The 21,405-nt window shown below is 34.2% G+C and overlaps 1 protein-coding gene and 1 long non-coding RNA gene across 3 annotated transcripts; both read left to right on the top strand.

Moving 5' to 3' along the window:
* Window positions 1-491: 491 nt before the first annotated feature.
* Window positions 492-14,276, top strand: LOC105641139 (RING/U-box superfamily protein). Of its 2 annotated transcripts, none has more exons than XM_089723815.1 (9): window positions 492-682; window positions 1,143-1,374; window positions 1,778-1,829; window positions 1,907-1,952; window positions 2,068-2,149; window positions 2,254-2,398; window positions 2,496-2,583; window positions 4,919-4,985; window positions 13,137-14,276. In XM_089723815.1, the coding sequence occupies exons 2-9, from the start codon at window positions 1,183-1,185 to the stop codon at window positions 13,743-13,745; spliced, it is 1,281 nt and encodes a 426-aa protein (XP_089579941.1). In that variant the 5' UTR covers window positions 492-682; window positions 1,143-1,182; the 3' UTR covers window positions 13,746-14,276. The 2 variants fall into 2 exon arrangements, with proteins under 2 accessions (XP_089579941.1, XP_089579940.1); XM_089723814.1 differs by having other exon boundaries at window positions 954-1,374.
* A 3,873-nt stretch (window positions 14,277-18,149) lies between these two features.
* On the top strand, window positions 18,150-20,270 carry LOC149494680 (uncharacterized). The gene is made up of 3 exons (XR_016321675.1): window positions 18,150-18,428; window positions 19,210-19,294; window positions 20,099-20,270. It is a non-coding gene; the product is annotated as an uncharacterized LOC149494680 (long non-coding RNA).
* Window positions 20,271-21,405: the final 1,135 nt, after the last annotated feature.

Raw genomic sequence — 21,405 nt, 5'->3', positions numbered from 1 at the left:
GACTATAGCTAAAAATATTATAGAATATTTCAAAGTGATATAAAAAATCTTATTATTTTTGCTTATTATCACTTTTTATATATAATATAGATATAAATAGATAGGTAGATAGACTATATAATATAACAGGTAAAAAGCTCTTTTTTATTAAAAAAAAAATAGAAACCATTTAACACCGTCCGTCAATATATATAATATATTTATCGTGGATAATGTACGTGGAATATTTGGTGAATTGGTGTAAATTTGTTGGGAGTGCACGCGAATCAGAAGCGCGCGTACATAGCCAAAAACTGGGACTTTAAGACTATTGAGAGGTGATGACGATGATGATGATGATTGACGATTCTTTTCTCTTCAAATACTCTACCGTTTCGTGCCTTGCTTCTCCACATCACTCTGTCGCTCTCTATACGAAAATAATAATAATAATAATAATAATAATAATTTATAAACAAAAATTCTCTCTTCCATTAAAATCTTCTATCGGCCGAAAGGCAGAAACCAAAACCAAACAACAGACAACTTAATTATATTTTCTCTTTATATAATAATAAAATAAAATATTACATAATTAAAACAAACAGGAGAAGAGGGAAAAAGAAAGTTCTGATTTTGTTCCATTCTTTGTTGGCAAAATCCCTCGATCTCCATTCTCGTCAACTGCTTCAACGATTCCAAGGTTCGTTTTTTCCCTCTTCTCATCATTTCATTTCTTGTTTGCCTTATGCCAAGCATCTTTCTTTTCAAGCACAGTATGGCTGCTTCTACTTTCGGAAGTCGTTGTGAATTTTCCTATTCTTCTGGTTCTAGGGATTGGTTAAAGTTCCCTGGCGGCAAATTTTAGCCAATTCAGTTGTGAATTATGGAATTTAGTTGTGGCTGTTATTGAATTTCTGCAACAAGTAGGGTTTTTGTGCTTTTCTTTTGTAATTTTATTGCTATTTCTGCAGGAATTTGTGGATAGTTGTTTTGATGATGAATTGAGTAGAATGGAAAGCATAATCTGGTGTTGTTGTTGATGATCATATATGAGACTATTACCTAGGGTTTTAGATATAGTATTATAATTCTATGTTGTAAGATTCAATTCAGAGAACATTTCTTAATTGAAATATTTTTGCAACAAACAATAAATTAAGAAAAAGGAACACAAAGAAGGAATCTGTCCATTTGAATTGGATGGGCAATAAGCTGGGAAGGAGGAGACAAGTCGTGGATGAGAGGTATACAAGGCCACAAGGCCTCTATGTTCACAAAGATGTTGACCATAAGAAGCTGAGAAAGCTCATTCTTGAATCCAAGCTTGCACCGTGTTATCCTGGGGATGAGGAGTGCTGCCATGATCAAGAAGAATGCCCCATTTGCTTTTTGGTCTGTATTACTCTATCAATGTCTCTCATTCTTTTTTATTTTTATTTTTTGAAATTTCCCTATGGCCTTGGCTGTGTATGGTTGCATGGAAAATTAAGGAAAAAGGAAAAAATTGATTATTTGAAAAATAAAGTGCCTTTGATTTACTTTTTCTCTGTCATTGGCTTTTCTCTTTCTTTTCTTTAACAATCTTTATATTCGGTCAAATTTTTACTATTTTTTTCGGAAGCAGAAGGCAGAACTACTAATATATCAGTTTTTGTTCTCTTTTTCAATGATTTTTCTTTGATTTACGAAAAGAAGAAGCTTGTTTGAGATTCATTACACAGTATATTGCACTGGGATTTTGTGTATTTGGTGGTATGTGTGACCAATGAGGCCTTTTGTTTTGTTTTTATCTCAGTATTACCCAAGTCTCAATCGATCAAGATGTTGCATGAAAGGTATTTGTACAGGTAAATATTCACTGAAATTTGCAAATATGATGTTGTTGTTCGTGTTCTATATGCGATTTGATGTTTCTTTGCACCAGAGTGTTTTCTGCAGATGAAAAACCCTAATTCAACCCGTCCTACTCAGTATCCTTCAATGTGAGATTTTGACATTAGTTGCATAATTTTTCCAATTTGACAATAGTTTTATTTGCTTTTGGGATCCATATTTTCCATGCTTGTGATTCTTTAACAAGATCAGATGTCCTTTTTGCAAAACTTCAAATTATGCTGTGGAGTATCGAGGTGTGAAAACAAAGGAGGAAAAGGGCATGGAGCAAATTGTAAGATTTGGTTAACCTTAGCGAGCTGTACTTTTGTATTCGGGGAATCCCTTGATGTTTTCAGCTGGGATTGTGTGCTATATGCATATCTTGATATTCTGCAGGAAGAACAACGTGTGATAGAAGCAAAAATTAGGATGCGGCAGCAGGAACTTCAGGATGAAAAAGAGAGAATGCAGAAAATACTAGAAGTAAGTTCTTCAAGCACCAACATCGTACCGGGGGAAATTGAATGTGGCTCTGCAACCGGTATCTCTTCTTTGGAATTCTGATTCATCTTTATTTATGTATTTTTGCAACATTTTGGCTCACCAATTCTTTTTTCCTCTACCCGTCCAATTTCCAGTTCAATCTTTTAGGTCTCCTGTGGAAATTGAAGAAGTCCTTTCTTCTCAATTCTCAATCAGACACCCTTCGCATCACAGAACAAACAGGTAAACCTTGTTTTGTTGTTCTGTTACTTTTTTCTATTCATATTTAAGGTAACAGTCAGGATTTGTGAATCATGTGATGTGTGAAGTGTTTATTAATTGGACTGCACAAACAAATGCACACGCACACACTCGCGCTTACACACACAGAGATATATATATATATATATATATATATATATATATATATATATATATAAGGGAAAAATCAATTGGAAGATGGAGTGGTTTGCATTTGGAGAACTTCTTGAAAGTCTTGAATTCCTCATTTGTCTTGTATCTTGGAGGTGCTTTCTAATTGCACTAACTGGCGAATTATTTACTAGTAATCTTCTAAATTAAGTAGGAATGGTTCTTGTTTAGGGAATCATGATAGTCATATTAGTAATTGTATAGTTAGAAGGACAAAATATATACAAGGATGCAACAATATATTAGATTTGTATACGTTGGTGCAGTCTGATTAATTTAATTTTCATTTAGAAAATGATGTTGTAGATAGGATACTATCTTGTTTACTTTCCAATAAAGAATTTGACTTTTATATTAACCACAGATTTTTCTTTTGTTTTCCTATGCTTACTTGTAATTATATAGGTTAATGGAGAATGTTTATAAATATTCAATCTCAAAATAAAATCTTTGATCTGTGCTTTCCATTTGATTCATGTTAGATTCTCAATTTTTTGTGCTACATTATACAAACTATGACAATTATGGTTATATTGAGTTTTTGGAAATCAGCAGAGTAGGGTTTTGTACTTTTTGGAGTTTTAATAATATGGTGAAAAGCTTGCATGCTGGTCCCCTTAGCATTCAACTTCGACATTGACAGACTTCACAACTGCAAACATAGCTCACTAAGCATACAATTTTCCTAGATTTTCTTTTACTAAAGTTTCAAAAAGAAATCTTTATGTTGCTAAAGTTGCTTGTGCATACTTCAACTTGATACATAAAAGAGCGCCATTTATGTTTAAAATGCCATGGAAAATGTTTTAATGTTGCAACCAAAATGGTGCAGAGTTGATTCATGAAAGTAGGTACTTAAAGTTAATTTGGTAATATTGTCTACAAATTTTCTTGCGGGACTCAATTTTGGTGAGATCATACTTTAGCAATGGCCTCATATTGATAGCGTAGTTCCTTTAGCTTGTGCATTGCATGTGATTCTATTTGCTTTTCAAACTTATGAATATTTCGGTAAAAATTTGGATATGGTTCTCTTTTACACAATTGTAATTGGATATGGTTCTCTTTTACACAATTGTAATTGGATATGGTACTCTTTTACACAATTGTAAAAAATATGTAAATAGCATGCTTATAAGTTATTACATTTCAATTCCCTATATTTATATATAAAATAAGCATAAATTAGATTAACCTCGACTCCAAGGTTGTCTTCTTTAGTTGATCTTTCACCTTTGTTTCTGTTCACTTCTAAACAATTCAGTAGTAAACTAACATGTATTGATAGTCTATGCATATAAACCACAAACTCTTTCCCCTCCATTCAAAAGATACTCTTTTCTGTCTATAGTGGAACAATAAATCTTCTTTTTTTTCCACATTTTTTATGATTATGTCCCCAAATAATAGTGGCTTCTTTTTTTGGAAAGAATAAACTATATATTTACCTACATATATATGTGTGTGCGTATAATATATATACAGATACTCTTCCATGGCAATACTTCTACTAAATTAGACCACAAGGCTTTAAATAAATTAAAAGTTTTTTGTGATTACTTAATATTTTATTTTATATAATATAGATTTCACCATGTGTGCATTGCAGACGATAATTCATGTTCTTGATGCATGAATATATATTAGAATCAGATGTGGAAACATATTTCAAGTATGTATAATTATAACTTGGTGTATAATTATTTTTGCTTCCATTATATACGCGCCTGAGTTAAAGTTTATTTTAACTGATCCTTCCATGTCAAATTGTATATGAAACACCGAATGGTCATATTTCTATATATTATTTATTCTAATTACTGTTAAATATAAAAATAAGTTCAGTTCATAAATATTTAACTTTAGGTTTTTCTTGTTAGAAACATATTGTTCGCAAGTATTGTCTAGTTGTTAATATATATTTTCTTGAAAATGCCCTATATTTTATGTGTATCTAATTCCATTCAGTGTCCAAGGTTTATTTTTGATGATTTAAGGACATGTTGCTTTTCAAGTGTTTAAGTGGCATATTCACATAATAATGTTTTTAATTCTGCTTGCTGTTAGCTTAATTAATTATTATGAATTGGGGCGATCTTGTTACTTCATTCTAAGTATGACACATCAAATGCTGATGAAATCGTAGGGATGATGAATTTGACCTGGATCTTGAGGACATCATGGTCATGGAGGCTATTTGGCTTTCTATTCAGGTATACTTTCATAATTGATTACTTCCATTGCACAGATGAGTCTGGCTACAAATTTTGGGCTTTGGATCTTTAAAACACAATCAAATTTGTGACTCTTGCGTGCAAAAGTTAGTCACAGTAGTGTCATCTTTTCCTTGAATTCCATGTATTGTAGTTTTTGAGTGAAAAACTTGACAAATAATAACATCAATGCCCATTTGTAATGTAAGATGTTAACATTATTCATACAGGAGTCATATTAACATATCATTGACACTCTTCAATTCTATTATTCTAACTTGCTTCTTAGTATCTACTTGCCACTTTCCATTATATTAATTGTATGTTAGTGCACCAGCTGAGTTCTTGGCTTGTGATTCTAGGTCTGAATACATTACTCGATTGACAATACATTGTATTCACTTGACTACTCGTATTCTTTAATGGCATTAGTGTTAAAACTTTATTGAATAACTAGAGCTTTTCATTCATTCACTTATTTCATGAGTGGCTAGTACTTTGTCATCTTTTTTGGATGATTCAATGAGGCTTAGTGAATTTGTAGTTAGGATATTTTGAAGCTACATGTCCAAAACTTTAGCACTTTTAGATACTTTGGTGGACCAACAATCAGAGAACTTATTTGAACCAAATCCCAACATTAGTTGTAGATTGTGCTTTTAAAGAAAATCTTTGCAGTGGAATTAAAAATAGAAGAAGAATTACTTCTTTTGTTAGCAAGGTTTGCTTTAGAAGTTGATATAAGACATGGTTCAAATAACGACAGTTATATAATTAAGTAATAACCATTACTTTAACAACTCTTTTTGGTCATTACCTACATGACGCCATATGAGCACACTTCTAATACTTTTCCACTTTTGGAAGACCTTGCATTATATCCCCGGATCTCTTTTTAGCTTAGGTTAACATGTCTTCAACCTTTACACTCCATTTTGGGGTTTCCCTCATTTGGATTCCTTTGAAATCTCGTCACTTAAAATTAGTGCTTGATTTTACTTAGTAACATGGAAAAAAAATCAAAAGAAGTTGGTAACTTCTAATCTCTCTGTTTTTGTTTCTGACTTGCATTATAATATTTCCAATGCATGTTTTTATGCTATATTATTGAGGGGTGGATGGGTTACCATTACATACCATATTGATGGATTTTGAAGATATTCTGAATGGGTTACCTATGTTATGAAAAAAGATAAAGCAATTTGGCTAGTGAACAATTTGTTTCCAATGATGTTTATGCTATATTATTGAGGGGTGGGTGGATTACCAGTCCATTACATATGCTTTTATGGATTTTGAAGATATTATGAGTAGGTTACCTGTGTTATGAGAAAAAATTAAGGCCATTTGGCTAGTGGACCAAAGTAAAGTTATCGGCAAGTAGCCTAGTGTTGCGCGTTTGCCTCATACTGCAAGGATGTAAAAGGTTCAGACCAGGATTGTTGTTACGTTTCATTCCAGCCAGAATGGTTGAAAATTTTCTTTCCGATCAGGAAAATGGAACAAAGGAGCTTTTATTTCATCGCAGCCAAAATCTCAGCCATTCCATCCCAAATACTTGAAAAGGTCTGAAAATTCTGTTTCGCCAAATTCCAATCTTACCAGTGCAGCAGTGCTGTATTTGCATTAGTCTGCTCTTTTGCTCTCTCTGTAATGTGACTATCTTCATTGGTCCCTGTTGAAAGAATATTTCGAATTTCTTTTTATTGTGTGTTATATTTTCAATCTCTACATCACTATATATATACACAAGATTGTTCCAATATAGGAAGAGATCTAAATAGGAATAAACCTAAATTAGGAAAGACAATAAACCTAAACTAGGAAAGACTATTGATTTTAATTACAAAGATTTCAACACTCCCCCTCAAGTTGGTGCATAGAGATATTACTCATGCCCAACTTGCAAACCAAAGGATGAAACAGTTTGCTATTCAAACCCTTCGTGAAAACATCGGCTAGTTGCTCTTTTGAAGCTATATAGGAGACATTTATAAGGCCTTCAACTATCTTCTCTTTTATAAAGTGACGATCAATCTCTATGTGCTTAGTTCGATCATGCTGGACTGGATTATTCATAATACTGATGGCTGCTTTACTATCACAAAACAAGGATATATTTGTTGTTTCAACCAACTTTAACTCTTCCATTAATCTGCGCAACCATAGGAGTTCACATATTCCTTATGCCATAGCTCTATATTCTGCTTCTGCACTGGACCTTGCAACAACAGCCTGCTTCTTGCTTCTCCATGTGACAAGGTTTCCTCCAACAAAAACACAATATCCTGAGGTTGATCTCCTATCATCAAGAGAACCAGCCCAATCCGCATCTGTATAGCCTGTTATTGTCAAATGACCATGTTTAGAAAATAAAAGTCCTCTACCAGGAGCTGATTTTAAATATCTTAGAATCCGATGCACAGCTTCTAAGTGAGACTCCCGAGGGTCATGCATATACTGACTCACTAAACTTATAGCATTGGCAATATCTGGTCTAGTATTGGCAAGGTAAATCAACCTCCCGACCGATCTCTGATACCTGCCAACATCAACTGAACTTCCCACTCCAGCTTGAAGCTTATGATTGGCTTCAATAGGTGATTTTGCGGGTTTACATCCCAACATACCAGTTTCTTTAAGGAGATCAAGGATGTACTTTCTTTGAGAAATAAAAATCCCTTTTTCTGATCTAGCAACTTCTATCCCAAGGAAATACCTCAACTTTCCCAAATCCTTAATCTCAAATTCCCTAGCTAACAAATTTCTCAAGTGAGTCATTTCTTCTTCATTATTTCCAGTTATCACTATATCATCAACATAAACAATAAGCAAGGTGATCTTACCTTTATGATGTTTGATGAACAAAGTATGATCAGCATCGCTTTGCATGTACCCAAAAGAAAGCATAGCTTTACTAAACCTTTCAAACCATGCCCTTGGTGATTGCTTCAGCCCATATAATGACTTCTTCAGCTTGCAAACTTTTCCTCTGGTCTTGTCATCATCAAATCCAGGAGGAATCTCCATATACACCTCTTCTTTCAAATCACCATGTAGAAAAGCGTTTTTAACATCAAACTGATGTAATTCCCAGTCAAGATTGGCTGCACAAGACAACAAAATTCTAATTGTATTCATTTTGGCTACAGGGGCAAAAGTTTCCTGGTAATCAACTCCATAGGTCTGACTGAACCCTCTAGCTACCAATCTGGCCTTGTACCTCTCAATGGAACCATCTGCCTTATGTTTAACTGTGAACACCCATTTACATCCAACTGGCTTCTTTCCTGATGGAGGAGTTACAAGATCCCATGTCTCGTTTTTTGCCAAAGCTCTCATCTCCTCAACCATTGCAGCCTTCCATTTTGAGTCCTGTAATGCCTCTTGCCAATCCTGCGGTATAGAAACAGAAGAAACAGACAAAACAAAGGCTCTATAGGAAGGGGACAGAGCATTATAAGAGATGAAATGGGAGATAGGATGTTTAGTGCATGTTCTAACTCCTTTTCTAAGAGCAATAGGAATATCAAGGTCATTGTCAGAAGGGCTGGAATCAAGATTAGGATCAGAATCATCAGGAATTAAAGAAGACTCACCAAGTTCTTGTTCGGCTGTATTTTCAGAGCCTGAAATTGGAGAAGACGGTTGATCAGAGTTCTCATGCTCCATGGTTGTATCTGTATTAGTCCGTCGTGTGTAGGTTTTCAAATCAGGTCTATCCAATCTTTCTAAAGGTTTGGGTTGTTCTCTCCTACTATCTATGTCTACAGGAAACTCCCCCTGGAAAGGAACGTCATTCATCACCTCTTCCATCTGATATTTCTCTCCCTGAAGAGGTGATTGGGAAGGAAAATAAGACTCAAATTCCCGAAAGGTAACATCCATACTCACAAAATATTTTCTAGAAGGAGGATGATAACACTTGTATCCTTTTTGAGTAGCAGAGTAACCAACAAACACACACTTCAAGGCTCTAGGATCTAATTTGCTTAGACCATTCTGATGAACAAAACAAACACAACCAAAGACTTTAGGAGGTACAATATAAGAGTTTTTTCCTTGAAGAACCTCTAATGGAGTTTTAAAATTTAAAGTACGAAGAGGCATACGATTGATAAGGTAAGCAGCAGTCAAAATAGCATCCCCCCAATATGGTTTGGGAAGATTCATAGTGAACATAAGAGACCTAGCTACTTCCAGTAAATGCCTATTTTTTCTTTCCGCAACTCCATTTTGAGCACTAATATTGACACAACTAGTTTGGTGTATAATACCATTAGAATCTAAATAGGTACGAAAAACTGCATTCATCTATTCAGTACCATTATCAGTTCTTAGGATTTTAACATGCGCATCAAACTGAGTACAAATCATTCTATGGAAATTCTGAAAACACGAAAAAACTTCATTTTTTGTTTTCATCAAATAAACCCAAGTTAATCTAGTACAACAATCAATAAAGGTCACAAACCACCTATAACCAGAAAGAGAGACAGTTTTAGTAGGACCCCATACATCAGAATGAATAGTAGCAAAAGGAATCAAGCTTTTATTATTAATTTGAGAATAAGAATGCCTGGTGTGTTTGGCAAGTGCACAAGCATCACATACTAATGAATCGAAATCACACTTAGCAAATAAAGTGGGAAATAAACGTCCTAGAACAGAAAAAGAGGGATGTCCTAATCTCCTATGCCATTGAATAACTTCATGGGAAGGATTTCTAGAAGTTCCTAATAAAGCTTGACCGGTACCCGAATTTGAAAAACGACAAACGTCATCCAACAGATACAGTCCATCGCGCAAGCTACCACTGCCAATCGTTCTCCCCGTGTTCAGTTCCTGAAATATACAATGAGTAGGGTAAAAGGTTACTTTGCAATAAAGCGCTTTTGTGATTAAGCTAACAGATAACAGATTAATAGGGAATCTAGGGACATGAACAGAGGAGAGTTTAATATTGGAAGTACAGTTAATAGAACCTGCGCCAGCAATGGGTACTAAGGAGCCATTCGCAATGCGAATTTTTTCTGTGCCTTGATACTTAGAATATGTGAGGAAATGTTTTATAGAGCCTGTTGTATGTTTATTTGCTCCTGAATCTATAACCCAAGAGCGTGTTGCAATTTTTGCAAGAAAGGTAAGAAAAGCATTACCTGAATTAACAAAATTAGAAGCTGCAGTCTGAGTTGAGGAAGAATCAAGCTGTGACAACAATCGTTTCAGGGACTGAATTTCCTTATTAGAAAAACTACCAGTAGTAGATGTTTCCTCACATAAAGCTCCACCATCAGATATGTGTGCCTGTAGTCTAGAAGAACTGACCCGCTTTCCTCCACGCCCTTTAGTTGGGCGTCCATGTAATTTCCAGCAGAACTCCTTCGTGTGCCTGTTCTTACCACAATAGTCACAAAATAATTGATCTCTGTCTGAAGAACCGTTCTTGGCAGCCTGTATATGTTCACATGCAGAATTAGCAATCAACCCTGCTTTATCAATTGTAGATCTGTGAACCATTGCATTCCTCCGAGTCTCCTCTTGCTGTACAAAAGAATATGCTTGTCGCAAGGATGGAAAAGGATCTCGTCCAAGAACTTGGACTCGAATCTGATCATACTCGTTGTTTAGGCCAGCTAGAAAATCATACACACGTTCTACTTCAATCAACTTCTGAACTTGAGTCGCATCATCAGTACATTTGGCTTGAAAGTCTTGGTAATAATCCAGTTCTTGCCATAACCCACTAAGTTCAGCAAAATACTGAGCGATAGTCAGATCTCCCTGTTTGGTTTCATGAACTTTCTGTCGCAATTCATACCTCTGAGCATAGTTTCCAGTTTGCGAATACGTCTGTGAAGCGACATCCCATATCTTCTTAGCTGTATCAAGAAGCAAATAGCCTCGGGAAATAGTTGGCTGCATGGAATTTATTAACCAAGACATAATAAGAGAATTCTCGGATTTCCATTTGTTAAAGCCTGGATCTGTCGAACCTGGTTTAGTTGCGCCACCATCAAGGTATCCCTGCAAACCTCTTGCTTCAATGAATAATAAGCAAGATCGAGACCAAGCCAGGTAGTTTGTTCCATCTAACTTCACTGGACTAATCTGAAGAGAGGGGCTCTCTGAGTGAAAACCCATATCCACCTTTTTTCCGTCAGCCATATTGTCAGAAAAAAATTTTTAAGCGGCAGTGGCGAAGAACTGGCAGCGGCAGAAATCAACCAAAAAAAGGAAAAAATTGCAAAAAAGCAAAACTGGTGCTGAAGAACCAGCAAGGAAGAACGCCACAACAAATCGAGGCCGCCGGAACAAAAAACGTCGACGGATCTCGCCGGATACAGCCGCACGCGCCGGCGCGTGAAGAACGGCCGAAAACTTCTGGCGGCGCGTGTGCACACGCGCGTGGTCGGACGGCGACGCGGCTTGGATGGAGGGCCGATCGGGAGTCCCTCTTCCTTCTGAGCTGGGCGGTGACGGCCAACTCCTAACTCCGGCGGCACTGTGTATATCTCAGCCCTGTTTCAAACCGAAACCGTCGCCAAAAAAATTCACGGCAATGGCTCTGATACCATGTTGAAAGAATATTTCAAATTTCTTTTTATTGTGTGTTATATTTTCAATCTCTACATCACTATATATATACACAAGATTGTTCCAATATAGGAAGAGATCTAAATAGGAATAAACCTAAATTAGGAAAGACAATAAACCTAAACTAGGAAAGACAATATTGATTTTAATTACAAAGATTTCAACAATCCCCTTCTTTAAGAGATCTTGCAGGGCTAATAAGTTTATTAGTGCCCTTTTTCAGGAGAGCAAATTTTTTTGATCGTTTCTTGATTGTTTTTTCTTCTTATTCATGTGTAGGACTGTGTTGGTGTAGTGGTTTTATTGATTAGTAAAAGAAAGTTTGTGCTTATTAATGCTTAGAGATGTGAAGATTTGTTTTCCCTTTATTTGCTTCCTCCAATCATTTTTCTGGTTATTATGATGCTGCCTTAATATGAACTTTTACTGGTGGTTGAAAATCTGTTGAGGTTGGATTTCGGTCTGATTAGTTGAAACTCCCTGATAAGTCGGGACCTCAAGTTAGTTTTAACTCCTTGGGCTTGAGATAGTTAACTGAATCTCCTGCATCAGGTGTGTGTCTTTATAAACAATAGATTTAATCCCCTTCTTGAAAATAAAATTTCCATTTAAAAGGAGTTAATTAAATTGTATGCTTGTACTTTGAATTTTATATCCAGGTGCATTATGCAATTGATTGCTTCAAATTAAATGTTCAACTATGAAAATTGATTTCTGCTTTAATTCTCAATTTATTTGATGAGCACCTAATAGAAAACAATATAGACAGTTAACTTTAGATGCTGGAGGAAAGTGTAAATAAGAAGGTAAAAGTAACTGATAAGCCGGCTTATTTCTAGAAATTTGAATATGCTGAATCACTTGTTCGTTTAAGGCTTTAAGCCTTCAACTCTGTCTTCAGTTTAGCATTCATTTTCAAAATTCAACAGTCTCTTCATGTATCTTACTCTTGCAATTTCAGAAGGATTCTTGTTTGAAGGTGAGATTGGTCATTGCTTGGCTTAATGCTTTGAATTTTATGCTGTTGATTGATGGGTAATGCTTTAAAAAATTGCAATTGCATGCCTATATGAGAGGTGGAAACCTTTCATGTTCCATAATGTAAACAAAGATTATTGTTGGAATAACATATGGAGAGAGGGTTGATTAAGTTATGAATTGGAGAGGGGTTATCCATTTGGTTGGGTCTCAGTCTGGATCTAGACTTAATAGCGCTATTGGGTAAGTGGGCAAGATAATGGTTGATGCAATGGGTATGGATGTCTGTATAATTTTAAAATGACTCATGAATTGGGATGATGGATCACTTATAACCAATGACTAAACCCCCAAAAATTATGTATTTTAGCGCTCCATATATCCCATTACCCTTTGGAACTTAATTTTTATAATTTTTATTGTTGTTATTTTTTTATTTATTTTAATTGTTTAAGCTATTGTGGTTACTATACTGATTCTCTATTTTGTTGTCGGGAAAATTCTTTTACTTCAGTTTGGTTGCCTAGGTCTTCTATTGCTGATTAAGTTATTTTTGAATTGGAAATGATATCACAGGAGAATGGCAGACAGAAAAGTCCAGTTTATGTTGATGCTGCTGCTTCTGAAAATTATAATGTAGAAGGTCATTATGCTGCACAGGAAATGGCTCCATTGACAGGAGGATCATCATCATCTCCTTCTGGAGGTCTAGCTTGTGCAATTGCTGCCCTTGCTGAGCGCCAGCAGATGGGTGGGGAATCTTTTGTTCATAATAATAATGGAAATGTTTCAGCAAGTAACATGCTTCCAGGAAGTAGTACATTTTATAGCAGGCTAGATCAAGATGCAGAGAATTATCCCCCTAGACAGAGTTGTAGCAATACATCATCAGATTGCAGAATGGTAATGTTGAGAGGTGAAGGTGATTGGGCTGCAGATCGAGGATCAGATGCTGCAGAAGCAGGGACTAGTTATGCAAGCTCTGGCACAACAGAAGAAGCTGGTGGAATTTCTGCTTCATTACCACCTCCACCACCACCATCAGATGAAATGGGGAGCAAGTTTCAGAATAACACTGGACCCATTGTTCCTGAGAGTTTTGAGGAGCAGATGATGTTGGCCATGGCTGTTTCTCTTGCAGACGCTCAAGCTGTGACCGGTGGAACTGGAAATGCATGGCAATAGTTTTTAGGGTCAGGCTACAGAATCCCAAACAACTTATACCAGTTATGGCTTTTTAGGTGGCCGACTATTGAGCTAGAATGGGTGCGCAAAGTGGTGTATGAAACTGGCTCAGAGGTCAAGGTAGTGATAATTCTCTTCTCTCTCCTTTGCACTTCCTATCCCATTCCCTTGTATACTTGTTAAAGGAAAATGTAGCGAGCAAAAGGTTGTTTGGTAATAGCATCCACGATGGCTCAAATTCTTTTACTTTATGTAAACTTCTTTAGCATGTTTGGAAGTCTTACGCTGGCAAAATCTTTATTTTTTGATGCTCTTTATAGTGATATTCTGCCTTGTTTTATCCTGTCAGGATGAGTTAGTATGAGTTGAATCGATATATATATTAACCAATGCTTTCAGTAAAACCAGTTGTTTAAAGTTACAGAACAAAATGTTCTGTGGAGATGTTTTATAGCGCTGTAGAAAGCGCAAGTTTAATGTTCTATTGATTTTATTCTTCTTAATGAGAGTTATATTATTATATTGCCTGAATTGGATCTTCCAGTTTGGTAAACTCCTGACTTATTGAGTTTTCCTTATTATTTTGCTTATTAAAGTTCCATTTATTTCCGTAAAACAGCTTGCATGGATTGCACAATTTTCTATTGTTTAAGGCATTTATGAAAATAAGTTAACAAAAAGTATTTTTTTGGTCAAAGAAAAAATAAATTATTTTTAAAGAAAATGACTTTCATTTTCAAGAGATAGAAAATATTTTTCGGCAATGATAAATTTATTATAACTTTATGGATATATATTGTTTAATTTATTAATTATCAGTAGCTACTATTACCCGATGCTATATTCACCGCCACTGACCGGCAATATTCACAATTTATCATTTCTTTTTATCATATTTAATAATAAAATTTTAAAATACGAAATTTTTATTATTGCAAATATTTTTACTGTGTTATAAAATAAAGATTTTAATTTTTTTTTACTAATTTTCAATATTGCAATTTGCGACCAGCAATGTATTTTCTTGAAAATTATTTTTCAAAGATAATTATTTTTCAAAAATAATCGGAGTCTAAATTTTCAAAATTAAGTCCTCAATGTTACCGGTTAGAAATAAAACAATAATTATGTGTTGCATGGATGGTTCAATTGAAAACAAGGGCTTAATTTTAATTAAAAAAAAATAAAAATTTCAGAGGTGGTTTTTTTGGACTGGATGCTGAAACTGAATCAATAGCTTATTAAACTGATTGATTAATAAGGAGTGATATTAAGAGCTTATTATTGAATGATTAAGATTGTTTAATAAATGAGATATTCGAATAATTTGAATGATTGTATTTTTCACATATTTGATCTTCTATATTTTTACATATTACGTATTTTTTACATAATAATAAAATTGACATTATATTATATAAGATAAAGTCAAATATACAAAGTTTAATTTAATATTCAAGTATTAGCATAATATGATTGTAAATGATATATATGTATATCATTTATGTTATACATAAATGATGAATATAAATTTATTTTAATGATGAATGTTATAAATTAATTACAGCTTAATTACAATATATCATTTATAAATTAATTACAATATATCATTCATGTACAGCTTATCAAATAAGTTAAGAAATAAATTTTGCCTTAATTTGCCTTCATATTCATATAAGTTGCTTATCTGAAAAGGCAAAAGAAATAAATTTTGTTTTTTTATCTAAATCACATCAATAAGATAGGTTTCTAATAGCTATAATAAACTCAAATAAACACACCCTAAATGATAATAAAAATTATAGTTATTTTTAATAAATTAAGTGAAATATCAATTAAATTCAATGTGCATTTAAGGTGTGTGATTATCGCTCTAACTTTCAATCCAATAAAGATTTAATTTTAATAAAAATAAAAATTTAAGTATTCGATGTCTATAAGTAAAAATTTAAGAGGCTCTTAGGCAAATGTCATGTTCAAGGTTTCAATTTTTACCAAATATCATAAAATAACAAATGTTAAGAAACTGAGACATTTGGTCAAAATTAAAAAAATAATACTTAAAATAACCTCTTCCCATATGACGCCATTAGTAGTCCTAAATAAAAACTAACGCAGCTCAACCAACAGAAAAGGAAAGCCGAGGGCACTCAACTTCTCCACATCCACTACAAAAAAATGCATTTTTGCGACTGATGTAAATATTGCGATGAAATTGCGATGGTTGGGAGGTTAATATACACCGATGGATTTACGACTAAATGGCGATAGATTTGGCGACGGATTTGCAACCGACATAGCATCTGTCACTAATTTTAGCTTTAATAATTGCCGCCAGTTTTAGTTTGCGACCACTTTGTGACTACTTTTCGATTGATTCTATGATGAATTTGCAATCGTTTAAAAGTCTGTCGCAAAATTGCGCACTGCAGTTCAGTGCCAAATTTAAGTTTCATTCTGCGACCCATAGAATCGGTCGCAAACTGGTCACAATTTTCTTATTTGAAAATAACATCGCATGATTAAAAATTGCGACTGACATTTTAATTATTTGTCGGTCGCAAAAAAATAGGGCTTTATAAGCCTTGGTGGCGTTGCGTCACAGCCCTCCTTCTTTCCTCTTCTCCTCTTTGTCGTGTTGCAGCCCCTCCCAGCCGCCTCCTCCTCCACTCTCTTGCAGCGCCGGTCGCCGGAGATTCTTGCAGGAGCTTCGTTCATGTTCGTTGGTCAGGTACGCCTCTTCCTTTTATTTTATTTTTTTTTTTTTTTGGTTTTTTTCTGTGTTGATTTCATTTTGCAATGAGCGAATTCCTTTCATTTTTTGTTTTTAGTTTTTATTGTTGTTTTTCTTTTTGATGATTATTCTCATGGGATGATTATTGTTGTTTTTTTAGTTATGCATTTTGTTTAGGGTTTAGTGATTATTGTTTCTAAGGTTGTTTTAGCTTAGCGATATTAATTTTAGGAGATAAATTTTGTTATTATTGTTGTTTTTTCTTTTTGATGATTATTGTTATGGGATGATTATTGTTATTTTTTTAGTTATGCATTTAGTTTACGGTTTAGTGATTATTGTTTCTGTGGTTGTTTTAGCTTAGCGATTTTAATTTTAGGAGGTAAAATTTGTTGTGGGAGGCTGTTAGATTATGGTTTTAGGTTGAAGTTGATCTTTGAATATTTATGAATAAATTGTTTTAGGCTGTTAGATTATGGTTTTAGGCTGTTAGATTTATGATGTTGGTCTTTGAATATTTATGAATAAATTCTTTCTCAAAGTAATCATAATCATTGTTTACATATCGGTATTAATTAAAAATACATATACAATTATACATAAATTGAAAAAAAATAAATAAAAGAAAGAAACTCATCAAATGAACAGCTTAAATTTGCAGCTTTATTTCATTTTTTTTCTATTTATTTTTTCTGAATTTAATCAACTTTTAAGACAACTCAAAGTAATCATTCTATGTCACAAGTCCAATCTATCTTTTGAATTGTAAGGCTGTTTCATGTCTTATACCTCATCATAAGCAGTTAAAATACAGTGCTTCTTATTTTTCTATGAAAAAAAATGTACAACAGAATTATTAATGGTCATATCAAATAAGAACTAATAATTTTTTTATGGGAAATTTTAAGGTTCGTGACTGTCTTTTTAAATTTTAGAGAAATATTCTATTAAATTTAAGCATGTCTCATCGTTTAAATCAATTTTCAATTTTAATATTAGACTCCGCAATATTATACAAAATAAACCGCTGCCCACTTAAAGCAGCTCTTATTATTTAAAATTTAAAATATACTAATTTTTTAAAATTAGTTTATGTTGATTTGTGTTTTCGTTTGATTGTAAATGAAATGAATGATGCGTTTGAGTTGCAGGTCTAGTAGTGGCCATTTTGACTTTGGTGGATGTTGGGATGCTATAGAAGTGTTTATATTATTGTGTTTTGACTTGAGAATTTGAGAATGTTATGCCAAAATGCTGCCGAAATTTTTTTAAAAACTGATTAAGTTATATATATATATATATATATATATATATATATATATATATATATATATATATATATATAACTTTAATTAGAAATAATGAACTTAGTGAGTTTATGAAATACCCCGAATTTTTATTTTCAAAACATTTTCCAATTTAATTTAACGAACCGACAGCCTGGAAATTGCTATTAATATTTTAGTGCGAATACTATGAGAAATCGAATCGAAAACCGATTGAAAAAGCCGAAACCGGTTGAAAATCGAAGATTTGGGCCGAATCGAACCGAATCGAACCGGTTCGACCCAAACCATCTAGAAACATCCTTTTCCCTTTATCTTCAACGCCTATCTCCTTCACTCTCACCATTTCTATGCCACCTCCAGCCCACCACCGCACCACCACACCTCCCTCTCTTCTTCTTTTTCTTCTTCTTTTTTCTTCTTCTTTTTTCTTCTTCTTTCTTTCTTTCCTTTTTCTTTCTTTCTTTCCCTTTTCTTCTTCCCTGCAACTGGGTCTGCGTCACTGCCAGCGACTGCAGCAGCTCCAGCAAGCCTCTGACCACCGGATTGCGCCTCTGCCGCCGCTCCAGCGTGCCTCCGACCACCGACAGCCACTGCTCTCCGATCCGGCACACGTGGCAATTTCCGATCTAGCAGAAATTCAACAAAAAAAATTATATTGGGGTATAAATTAATTTAAATATATTTTAGTTAATGAATTTAATTTTATTAATGATAGTTACTTAAATTTAGTTAGTTTACTTTTAATAATTTTAGTTGACTTAGTTAATGTTAGTAAAATTAGTTAATTAAATTAATTTTATTATTTGAAGTTAATTAATTTAGTAATATTAGTTAATGAAATTAATTTTATTACTTGTAGTCAATTAGTTTAGTTAAGTTCATGTTAGTAACGCTAGTTAATTAAATTAATTTTATTATTTGTAGTTAATTAATTTGGTTAATTTAATTTGATAATTGTGAGTAGTTAACAGTGTTATAATTTTAGTGTTGATTTAATTAAGGTAGTTTAAATATAATGTTATTGTAATGTATAATTTGGATTGTGTGGTGATGTTGAGATTAAAGGAGAATGGGAAAATGTTGTTTGATTAATTGCCCGATGGATGGGCCGTATGGATTGAATAATTGTGAAATTGTTGATATTTTAGCAGGTAGATAGTCTAAATTTTAGGGGAGATGCTGCCGAAATTTCGGTAGAAAATAAATTAATTATAGAAATTAAATTACTTAATAGAGATTAAATTATTTATAGAAATTAAAAATATAGAATAAGATTATTAGAGTGATAAATAAATAAGGAAACCCAATATCTGTATCTATAAATATATATATATAGTTTAAATTAATAAATGAATTAAATGACTGCCAAAACTAGTAAACGAATATAAAATAGAATCTTCAAATTTAAAATTCTTACTTAGAATTCTATTGTTTATTATAGAGGTTTATAAAATTTCGAAATGCGAGGACGAAAGCTGGAAGCATGGAGTGATAAAGACAGTCCTTTTAAAGGACAATAAAGAAATGTGAGTAGTGTTAGATAATTCGCTTCATCCGCCTGCATGCATGCATTCACGGCTAAATGTTATCATGCATTATTTTATTGAAGTGCCATATTATGATGCACTATTTGTTGATAGTAAAAATTGTTTGATTACTTGTGCTATGAATATACTGTGCCTTGTTTGTGTGGAATTGGGATGAAGTGGACCACCATGGGTTTGTGAGGACGGTCTGTGATATGGATCCTGAATATGATATGATATTGACCGTCGGCCGGGAAAATGGGAGATCGGCGCCCCCGTGTGCACCTGATGATATGGATTGTATGGAAAACCACAGGATGGCTTCTTGTTGTTGCGCACCTGATAATCTAGATTTGATTGTAGCCCGCAGGGTGGCCTCCTGTTGTGAGCACTTGATGATCTAGATTGGATGGAGACCACCGGGTTGCCTCCTGTGGGTATGGAAAAGAAAAGAGAGAATAGAAAAACAATGAGAGGACTGGTCAGTGAGGATTAGACCAGTTGGCCGTATGGGGGATCGGCTCCCCGGTGCACATGTATGAGAGGGCGAGCCATGTGTGAGGACGGCTCGTTGGGGTTTCAGGTGGTGCCACTGACTAATTTCCACGTGATGTGATTATATGAAGGTGATGATACTTGTGATTGCTGCTGTATTGCCATTTGTGTGACAAACTGCATGATCATATAATTAAACGGTAACTAGATAAAAATATTTAGCTTCTGTGTGATTGTGTGGGGTGAGAGGGTTATCTAACCCTACTCATTGAGTTTGGCGCTCACCCCTGCCTACTATTTTTTTTTCAGGTAATAGAAAGAAATAAAAGCCTTGTGGAGTTGAGACACTTATTGTAGAAGACTTTTAATGATAGAAATAACGATGTAAATATAAAGGTAGAGTTCCGCAATTGTATTCCAGTTGGGTTGTAAATAAATAGTAAAAGTCCATATTAAATATATGAACTGCATTTTGAGTTAATGGGCCTGAATCTATAATTATGAATAGAAGGTGAGATTTAAATAAGTTAGGCTTACTACGGGCTTCGGGGGCCTTAAGCCCACCCAGGTCCTAGGGCCGGTCCGGTCCATGGAAATGGGTCGTGACAGTTTACATATATATAGTTACCCTTATTATAGAAATAACCTTAGTAAGTTAGAAATGTAAATGACACATTACTTTTGCCATATTTTAAGGATGGTTTAGGACTAATGTAATTACATATAATTTGCCCTTTATAAACAGAGTGTTAATTAGGTAAAAATATGCGGACCAATCGAGATTGGATGTACTGGAGGTATGAGGTCAATGGGATATTAAGACAAGAATTCTTACAATATAGTTTGTAGTTAGCAAAAAAAATGTTGCGATGATTTTGTGCAGTTAGCAAAAGAAATGTTGCCTGAAGAACTATAGTACAGCTCGCGAGCGTCTTGTTTCTTCTCAGGCTGAATCTGAAGCTGAGTCAAGAATTGATGAATTAGCACTTTATCTAGAGGCTGTAGGGAATGAAAAGAAGAGGAAAGTATATGGCATCAGGTCCCAGGCGTCACAGTTTTATTGCGGCTCAGTATCGTATGCTTCTGCAGCCGGCTCAGGACCACAGCCCAACCACAGCGCCGAGGAGTTTACTGCATTATGGGCTCGTGTTGATGAGTAGGAGAGACAGCTTGCAGAGCTTAGAGCGCATGTCATGTGGCTGTCCGGTCAGCTTGGTGCTGGTACTTCTTCCTTTGATCCTACTTCTGCTACAGATCGAGATGTTTCGACAGCTCATCAGTAGCCACTACCGTCTCCTCTTGATCCCCATACTGCAGATGATACCTTGGTCACTCCTGCTGACAATACGACACATCCAGTAGGTATTCCTCCCGGCAATACGACACTGGATCGTGCATATGACCAACCTTGTAGATTTGATTTTGGACCTTTTTGGCTTTTTGTGGTTTTTTCATATTTTGTACAGTACATTACATCAATAATTATATTTTTACATTGTTATTATGTTGTGATTGTGATATATATATATATATATATATATATATATATATATATATATATATGCTGGTTTTCACAGGTGCAAAAAAATATAGTTTTTAATATTATTAAATTTTTT

Source organism: Jatropha curcas, chromosome 7 (assembly GCF_041381405.1).
Source record: "Jatropha curcas cultivar XTBG-Jc1 chromosome 7, XTBG_Jcur_1.0, whole genome shotgun sequence".
In the NCBI taxonomy this organism is placed as follows: domain Eukaryota; kingdom Viridiplantae; phylum Streptophyta; class Magnoliopsida; order Malpighiales; family Euphorbiaceae; genus Jatropha; species Jatropha curcas.
This window is presented reverse-complemented; position numbering and strand designations above follow the sequence as displayed.